This window comes from Myotis brandtii, unplaced genomic scaffold (genome assembly GCF_000412655.1).
Source record: "Myotis brandtii unplaced genomic scaffold, ASM41265v1 scaffold613, whole genome shotgun sequence".
NCBI classification, from domain to species: Eukaryota; Metazoa; Chordata; class Mammalia; order Chiroptera; family Vespertilionidae; genus Myotis; species Myotis brandtii.
In genome coordinates, this window is record NW_005370332.1 from 1,380,380 (window position 1) to 1,390,788 (window position 10,409).

At 37.7% G+C, this 10,409-nt stretch overlaps 1 protein-coding gene across 1 annotated transcript in view; it reads right to left on the reverse strand.

Moving 5' to 3' along the window:
• LRCH2 (leucine-rich repeats and calponin homology (CH) domain containing 2) overlaps positions 1-10,409 on the reverse strand; it is a 111,329-nt gene that overhangs the window by 25,035 nt on the left and 75,885 nt on the right. Inside the window, 3 exon segments of the mRNA XM_005879911.2 lie at positions 2,533-2,649; positions 2,728-2,776; positions 8,420-8,485. Of these exon segments, the coding sequence (XP_005879973.1) occupies positions 2,533-2,649; positions 2,728-2,776; positions 8,420-8,485 (232 nt within the window).

The following is a 10,409-nucleotide window of genomic DNA, read 5'->3' on the forward strand; positions in this document are numbered from 1 at the left end:
GGGACCCCCACCCTGATCTGGGACACCCTTCAGGGCAAACCAGCCGGCCCCCACCTGTGCACCAGGCCTCTATCCTATATAGTAAAAGGGTAATATGAAAACTGACCCTAACAGCAGAAAGACTGGGAATGACTGGTCACTATGACACACACTGACCACCAGGGGGCAGACGCTCAATGCAGAAGCTGCCCTCTGGTGGTCAGTGCGCTCCACAAGGGGGCAGCTCTGCTCAGCCACAAGCCAGGTTGATGGCTGCCAGTACAGCGGTGGTGGTGGGAGCCTCTCCTGCCTCCTCAGCAGCGCTAAGGATGTCTGACTGCAGCTTAGGTCTGCTCCCCGCTGGCAAGTGGACATCTCCCAAGGGCTGCCGGGCTGCCAGAGGGATGTCTGATTGCCATCTTAGGCCCAATCCCCTGGGGAGCAGGCCTAAGCCAGCAAGTGGTCATCCCCCGAGGGGTCTCAGACTGTGAGAGGACACAGGCTGGGCTGAGGGATGCCCTGCCCGAGTGCACAAATTTTTGTGCACCAGGCCTCTAGTAAAAAATAAAATATTTATCAACAAATGATGCTATTAATCAAATTATTGTTTAAAGGGTCACTAAAACCTCTATTAAGACTTTATTGAGACGTTCACCTGTAAAATATTTTTAAAACAATAAAATGCATTGATTTGAAAGTGTTTATTCATTGCTATTAAGCTATCTACATTAAGTAAACAGGCAGCATAGCATACACTATGGGTTCAAATCATGACTTAGATGCTTATTAGCTAAGTGACCGGAACATCGCCTCTCTGTGTCTTAACTTCCCCATCTGTAAAATAAAACTGATAATAATTGTCTTATTTAATAGGGTTGTTACGAAGATTACATAAGTCGATATTTTTAAAATACTTAGTGACTGGCACTTAAGTGTTTTGATAAATAGACTTTGTATGCTTTTATTATACCAGTAGATTAAATAAATATAGTAAAATCTCTTTTATTAGTTAGAAATACTAAAATTTGCTCCACATCATCAGTCATTCATTAAGTCTTATCTATTATATTTTATTGAATGCCTCTGTTCAAAGCTCCATAAACTAAAAGAGAGGACTTTAAAATAAATGCCAATATATAAATATAACTACAGATCTGTAAAAGGTTGGGATAAATAGAGTTCACCATTACTGAACAGGGTTCTGCTTAGAATGTCTTTCCCTCTTCCCTACATATTATTTCTTCATTATCTCTCACATGACCAGGTAACATGAAGCTCATTAAAAATATTCAGCAATTATTTGCTGAAGGATGAAATTTATCACTGAGCCACACTTGCTGGGCAATTATTATTATTAAATAAAAATTAGGCTTTGGGAAACAGAAAAGGTGAACAAAGACAACAGAATTTGTTATTCATGGGTGAGAAGCTTGTTTGAACTGTTCATTTGAGTCAGAAATTCCAATAATGGATTCTAACTTGAACTAAAGATTATTCCAATTCCAATGACTGGCATCTGCAAATTAGCAGACCTAAACCACAAATACATAATATGACAATATTTACAAATGTCTACATAGTAAAATTACATTAAAACTATGCTAACTAAAAATGTGGGATACACAGACATCAGGGGGGTGAAGGCATGAATGTGAGTGAGGTGGGGGTGGGGGAATGGGGGGAGTAAGGACACATATGTAATACCTTAATCAATAAAGAAAGAGAAAATAATTTTTTGGAATAATCAAGATGGTCTGAGCTTTTAATTTAAAGGATCACCTTAAGAAATCTACTAATGTAATAAGAATAAAAAAAAATGCCAGAAGAAACACTTTCAATCATTTTTTAGAACCACATAAATAGCATGTATTTACATAGAAACAATTAAATGTTAATTGCAAATACATGCTATTTATTGAAACAAAGCCAATAATTGACCTTCTTGGGGCAATTCTTTTAAAACATCTACACTAATAAAAGAGAAAGATGAAAATTGACTGTACCTTCATGACACCCACCAGCCAATCAGGAGTGAGTATGCAAATTAACCCAACAAAGATGGTGGGTTAATTTGCATATGCAGGCACTGAGTGGCCGGGGGCAGGGTGGGACGCAGGCATTCTGCACCGCCCCAGCTGCTCCGGGTCTCTGGGCAGCGTGGGAAGGCAAAAAGACAGCTCCAGCCAGAGCAAAGGCAGTGCCGGCAGCCAGGGGAAGAAAGGCCCATTCTTGCACGAATCTTCGTGCATCGGGCCTCTAGTTACTACATATTGCTACAACCAGCAGTGTAAAACATTACATCTTTCTTGTAAAGAATTTGACAAACCACAATTCAGATTGATCTACTCATTCTTAATTATTTTGAATTACTGAAATATTATAATAATTTTTATTATTTGTTTCTAATAATTTTCACATACATGTAGAAAATTAAGATAAAATGACACATTTACTATATTGTAACCAGAGTTATATTCTACCTTATTAGCATAAAACAAAACTGATAAGATCAAAACTAATTACAAAGTAAATTTTACAACTTTAATAAAGTACCTTGAAATATTCTTTTCTAATCTGTTTGCTCCGCCTCCTTTCTTCACTCTGCCAGATTATAGGTTGAGATTCTGGCCACGGTTGTTCATCTGTTTGATCCTTCTGATTTTCTAAGGGCTGTAATAAGATAATTGCTTTTAACTAAGTACATAAGAACAAAATAATAGATATTATAATAATTTCATTTCCTCTTACCTTCCATGTGAGTGGTGATAATGGTGAATTAACTTCATCTGCTGAGACACTAAAAAATTAAAGATGCCTTAATATGTTAAAATATTTAGAATTACCCTTAGGTATACATTACGAATATGATATTATACACAGGATCTTAGCCAAAAGGCCAAGAAGTAATGCATATGATTTTATAAAATTGTCTTTTCTTTTCTACCAGAAATCTAAAGAATTTACTCATGCCTATGCTTTGAACTAATAATATAAAACTTAAAGTTGACAAAAACACATTTACTTCCCCAATTATAATCCTTAAAAAAAAAAACACATCAAAATGGGCCTACTTAATGTCACCCTAAGCATAGGACTACTCTAAGGACTTTTCAGAGGCCAAAAGAAATATAATATCTAGAGACATAAAAAGAACATATAATATTTATTATATCAAAATTATTACCCAAAACTACAAAAAGAAAACCAAGTAATTTTTTTTGCTTATTGAATTACTGATTATGAGTCTGTAACATTTCATTCTGAAACATAGGGCAATGGTAAAAATTCTTTTTATCTAGTTTATTTGTGGAGTAAGGTAAACTTCATGCAATTGCTAGACAGCAGATTTGAACAAGGAGTTCCTTTAGAAAAAATACACAAACAAATGCCTACTAGTATTATTCAACACTGTTATGAAACTTCTGTACAGTACAGTAAGAAAAGAACATTTAAAAATTAGAAAGAAACAAATTTCCAAAATTTATAGAAAATTTAATTGCTTAAGGGGGAAAAATACAAAAAGTCTATTATTAACAGAAGTTATAGAAAAATATACAAAAGTTAAGAGCTTTCCTATATGTTAATTATAACAAGTTATCCTATATAATAAAAGGCTAATATGCAAATTGACCAAACGGTGGAACAACCGGTCGCTATGACATGCACTGACCACCAGGAGGCAGATGCTCAATGCAAGAGCTGCCCCCTGGCGCTCCCACAAAGGGAGTGCTCTCAGTCAGAAGCCGGGCTCATCGCTGGCAAACGCAGCGGCAGTGGTGGGAGCCTCTCCCATCTCCGCAGCAGTGCTAAGGGTGTCCGACTGTGGGGAGCGGGCCTAAGTTGTCAGTTGGAAATCCCCCGAGGGCTCCCGGACTACAAGAGGGCACAGGCTGGGCTGAGGGACTTCCCCCAAGTGCACAAATATTGTGCACTGGGCCTCTAGTAATATATATTAGAAAACACCTCATTTATAAAGGAAAGGAAAAGTAGAAGATACCTAGGGAAAAAACTTAACTAGACATGCACAAGGCCCGCATGGAAAAACTACAATTGTCTAGTAAAGAACTTGAGTGACTGGAAAGTTCTTGGACAGAAAGACTAAATATTATAGATATAACCTCTCCTTCAAACTGATAGCTGAAATGAACTACAATAATAATTTTTAAAAATACAAGAAGTAGTTTTGGGCTTGTTTTGGAAATTTGATAAAAGAGTTACAAAGTTCATTTGGAAGAATGGATGACCAAGAAAAGTTATATAATAAAGGGACTTATCTACTAGGAAGTTACATATATTCTATTAAGTTACAGAAATACATTAGTGCTAGCTTTAACATCTATAGATTTTTCAGTGGAACAGACATAGAGGACCACAACTAGAACAACTTATGATAAAAATGAAATTTAAAAGCATTGTGGAAATGATGGATTATGTAACAAATAGTGATGAGACAACTGGTTAACCAATGATAAAATACTGAAAGAAAAAAAAGGGGAGAAGGAGAAAAGGGAGTGAGAAAAAGGAGAGAGGAAGGGAGGGAGAAAGGAAAAAACTAGATTTCTAACATCATATCAAATACCAAAATCAATGGACTGAACGATTTAAATATAACTAAAGATAAAATCACATAAATATCTGAAAAATTGTAATTGGACAGATACATGCAAGAAAATGAAACTAGACCACCAACTTACACCATACACAAAAATAAACTCAAAATGGATAAAGGACTTAAATATACGACGGGAAACCATAAAAATACTAGAAGAATCCAAAGGCAACAAAATCTCAGACCTATGCCGAAGCAATTTCTTCACCGATACAGATCCTAGGGCATTGGAAACTAAAGAGAAAATAAACAAATGGGACTACATCAAAATAAAAAGTTTCTGCACAGCAAAAGAAACCATCAACAAAACAACAAGAAAGCCCACTACATGGGAGAACATATTTGCCAACATTATATCTGATAAGGGCCTAATCTCCAACATTTATAGGGAACTCATACAACTTAACAAAAGGAAGATAAACAATCCAATCAAAAAATGGGCAAAGGACCTAAATAGACACCTTTCAAAAGAGGACATTCAGAAAGCCAAGAGACATATGAAAACATGCTCAAAGTCACTAATCATCCGAGAGATGCAAATCAAAACAACAATGAGGTACCATCTCACACCTGTCAGAATGGCTATCATCAACAAATCAACAAACGACAAGTGCTGGAGAGGATGTGGAGAAAAAGGAACACTTGTGCACTGCTGGTGGGAATGCAGACTGGTGCAGCCACTATGGAAGACAGTATGGAGTTTCCTCAAAAAACTAAAAATGGAACTCCCATTTGACCCTGTGATCCCACTTCTAGGAATATATCCCAAGAAACCAAAAACACCAATCAGAAAGGATATATGCACCCCTATGTTCATAGCAGCACAATTCACCATAGCTAAGATTTGGAAACAGCCTAAGTGCCCATCAGTAGATGAATGGATTAGAAAACTGTGGTACATCTACACGATGGAATACTATGCTGCTGTAAAAAAGAAGGAACTCTTACCATTTGCAACAGCATGGATGGAACTGGAGAGCATTATGCTAAGTGAAATAAGCCAGTCAATGAAGGAAAAATACCACATGATCTCACTCATTCATGGATAATAGAGACCATTACAAACTTTTGAACAATAATAGATACAGAGGCAGAGCTGCCTCAAACTGATTGTCAAACTGCAGTGGGAAGGCCAGAGAGGGTTGGGGGGCAGAAGGGAGGGGAGTAAGAGATCAACCGAAGGACTTGTATGCATGCATATAAGCAAAACCAATGGACATAAGACACTGGGGGGTAAGGGAGGGCAGGGGATTGTCAAGGGCGGGGAAAAAAAAGGACACGTATGTAATACCCTTTGTAATACTTTAAGCAATAAAAAAAAAAAGTCCAACACCCTTTTCTGATAAAAACGCTCAGCAAAGTGGGAATAGAAGGATCATACCTCAACATAATGTTGGAGTGGAGAGGGCATATGGGAAAAACAATTAAAACTAAATACTGACAAATTACATAAAATGTAGAAATTAGATTTTGCATTTATTTGTCAACATAGAATTAACAGTGAACAGATTTATACCCTAACTGAAAACAATAAAAGAACAGACAAAATATATAAAATTATACTTTTCAAGACATTAAATATTAGGCCAAAAAAAAGACATCTATCCCTTAGACACTGGTAACAAACAAGACAATCCTCACAATTGAGTCAGACTGTTGCAGGAAAGAGAATTTCCAGGCCACAGGCCAAAGTGGGGGAACCAAGGTGGGGCCTGTGGGGTTCCTTGAATTGAGGAAGCAAAGCTAGGAGCCAGGGAGAAAAAGGCGGATGGAGTTAACAGGACAAAGTAACAAAGACAAGAACAATACACAGAGAAAAAACTTAAGAGCTCTACAGAGGCATCTAAACTTGGGTATGAAAAGTCATCTAATGCTTGAACTGAATTCTGAAAGCCTACTAGTAAGTGAAAAAGGGAAGAAGAAAGGGTAATCCCAACAGACAGACCAGGATACAAAACAGATGTGAAACTGTGCTAGAATAAAGAAAAGAATATTGCCTGGCGGCGTGGCTCCGTGGTTGAGCGTCAACCTAAGAACCAGTAGGTCATGGTTAGATTCCAGGTCAGGGAACATGCCAGGGTTGCAGGCTCAATCCCCAGTAGGGGGCGTGCAGGAGGCAGCTGATCAATAATCAATTGATGTTTCTATCTCTCTCTTCCTCTCCCTTCCTCTCTGAAATCAAGAAAAATATATTTTAAAAATAAAAGAGTATTATTGTTCCTAACTGCAGAGGTGCCAGTGGAAGAGTTCATGAGATGAAGCTCTGAAGGTAGGCAGAAACTCACTTCAATCTTATGGGTTAAGCCAAACACTTTAAGCTTTATCCTAAAAGTTAGAAAGAACTATTAGAAACTAATAAATGGGAGTTGTATAGTCAGATTTGTGTCTAAGAACCATCACTCTTATATCAGTGCAGAATATAGATTTAAAGGTAGGCAAAAGTGAAGATAGGAGGTATGCTGGAGGCTGTTGCAATAATCCAGGTGGGAAAAAGTAGGGCCTGAACTAACACAATTGAAATGAAGAGGTTGAAATAGATGCTGATAATGCAAAGAAGCTATAATTTTCTGTGACTGACTGGACAGGGAGGGGTGCATAAGAGAGATGAATGTCTGCTCTAACCAGTTTGGTTCAGTGGATAGAGCGTCGGCCTGCAGACTCAAGGGTCCCAGGTTCGATTCCGTCAAGGGCATGTACCTTGGTTGCGGGCACATACCCAGTGGGGAGTGCGCAGGAGGCAGCTGATCGATGTTTCTCTGTCATCGATGTTTCTGACTCTCTCTATCCCTCTCCCTTTCTCTCTGTAAAATATATTTTTAAAAAAAGAGAGAGAGATGAATGTCTGATGATTTCAAAGTTGCTGACTTGAGTGACTATATAATGGTACATTTACTCAGGCACAATATATAGGCGAAAAGGTAGGTTTGGGGAAAAATATGTAAAATTTGGACTGTGAGGTAGATAGAAAAAGACATCGGTGGGATGAGTAGATCTGAAGGAAGCAAAGTATTCTTATTACCATGTTAACAAGAGTGTGGTTAAAACCACACTAGGGATTCTCGAGCCAGAAAACTGGGTTTGAAACTTCACTGTACCACTTATTAGCTGTGTGACCTTGAACAAGTTATGATAATTTCTGAGTCTCAGTTTTCTTATAAAATTGGAAGGACAATAGTAACAAAGTCATAGAGTTATTGATGAGGATTGAGTGAGAATACATTTAAAGCACTCAGAATAGTTATGCATATAACAAGCATTCAACAAATGTTAATTCTCTCAATGTATACATCTATATCCCACCCACAGCCTTGGTCCTTTCCACTCCCATAGGAATGACTCTGGAGTTGAGTCTAATGCAAATTTTCTAACCACCAAAAAGAATAAATAGAAACTTTGAAGGTGTCTATTTCTCTGGAATTAATATATGTGGACTTAGAACATGTATTCATATAGAAGAAATTTGTAAAACCCAATTGTAAAGGAAAAAAAGTAAATAACATAGAGAATAAACACAATCAATGATGAAGAAACACATTATTTCTGGCAGTAATAGTAATACACTAAATGTTTGCTGAAATAATAAATGAATGATTCTATCATCAAGACAAAGTGCATGTATGAGCACAAAAGGAGATCAAATCAGCATTTTTTCAATTTGCTTATACCAAAAGTAAATTTAACTCATGCTGCAACACTTTTCCTCTTTCAACTATCTAGTTATATTAATTCAGTATCAATAATTATTTAATTAAAATTCACAAATGGGAACATCACTGTCAGAGTATCAAGTCTCATAAAATATTAAATATAAGAACTAAAATAATTTTATACCTCTTTTCGCATTCCACATTTTCTTTTGGCTTGTTTCTTGTAACAGAAGTTGAATGATTAAGAATCCTAGAATTAAAATTAACACATTAGGCCGGCTGGCCTGGCTCGGTGGTTGAACATCAACCTATGAACCAGGAGGTCACAGTTTGATTCTTGGTCAGGACACATGTCCGGGTTGTGGGCTTGATCCCCAGCGTGGGACGCGCAGGAGGTGGCCGATCAATGATTCTCTCTCATCATGATGTTTCTGTCTCTCTCTCTCTCTTCCCTCCTCTCCGAAATCAATAAAAATGTATTTTAAAAAGTTAACACGTTAATTCCAAAACATATTAAAAAGAATAGTATATACATAATATAAAAGATCTCCATAATAAACTTCATCTGTTCCATGAAATTTTTTGCTAGAAAACAATATTTAAGTATTATTTAGATCAGATGCCCATAAGTGCACTGGCTGTTATGAAGGAATGAAGCTCACCAACTCTTCCATCCATCTTCTTTTATAAACCCACTAGAGCAGTGGTTCTCAACCTTCCTAATGCCGCGACCCTTTAATACAGTTCCTCATGTTGTGGTGACCCCCAACCATAAAATTATTTTCGTTGCTACTTCATAACTGTAATTTTGCTACTGTTATGAATCGTAATGAAAATATCTGATATGCAGGATGTATTTTCATTGTTACAAATTGAACATAATTAAAGCATAGTGATTAATCACAAAAACAATATGTAATTATATATGTGTTTTTCGATGGTCTTAGGCGGCCCCTGTGAAAGGGTCATTCGACCCCTAAAGGGGTCACAACTCACAGGTTGAGAACCACTGCACTAGAAGCCCAGTGCACAAATTCGTGCTCAGGTGGGGTTCCTTGGCCTGGCCAGTTATCAGGGCTGATGTGGGGGTGGGGGTGGGGAGGTTGGCTGTGGGAGGGCACTGACCACCATGGGGCAGTTCCTGCGTTGAGTGTCTGCCCCCTGGTGGGCAGTGTGCATCATAGCAACTGGTCATCCGGTCGACTGTCTGCCCCCTGGTGGTCAGTACACATCATAGCAACCAGTCGTTCGGTTGTTCAGTCATTCAGTCACTTAGGCTTTTATATATATAGATTTTCAAGGCTTGGATATCTTCTAGGCATGCTACTAGTGCCCTGTGCATATCTAACTTTTGGCTAAGACAGATGATAAAGAGATGCAGGTGGTTTAGGTAACATTATGACTGGATTAGTTTTCCCAGCACAGTAAATTATAGGGTTATATTGATGTAATCCATCATCATTTTGCCAAAAGCCAAAAAAACCCTTAATTCTAAATACAAAACCAGTACTAAAGTTAAATTATCTGGGGGAAAAAAAAAACCACAAGTTAATCACATTTTTTAATAACCAAATGAAACAGTATTCAAAGAAAACCAAAAATGAAGAAAAATAAAGAATAATAAACTACTGTAGGAGAGAACTGTTTGTCCATAATTTTATATAATTCTAAGTATTAATTTCAAAGTCAAAAGTAAAGATTTATTATCTTTCCTTAATATAAATAACCTATTTAAGAGTTCTTAATATTTATTTGTTATAGATATAAATGTAGCTAAATTTTCTATTTTAAAGTTTAGTTTTATAAGGAATAAACTATTTGTGCACTGGTAGGGTCCCTCAGCCTGGCCTGTGGGAATCGGGCCAAAACCAGAAGTCTGACATCCCACAAGGGGTCCCGGATTGTGAGAGGGCATAGGCCAGACCAAGGGACCCCACCGGTGCACAAATCCATGCCCCGGGCCTCTAGTATGCATGTAAGATCTTTGGTTAATCTCTTCCCACCCTCCCACCTTGCCCCGGGCCGCATGTAAGATCTTTGGTTAATCTCTTCCCACCCTCCCACCTTCCCTCTGAGATTCATCAGTCTGTTCCACTGTTCCATGCTTGTGCATTGAGTATCTGCCCCTTGGTGGTCAGTGTGCATCATAGCTACTGGCAGCAGAGGCTCGGAGC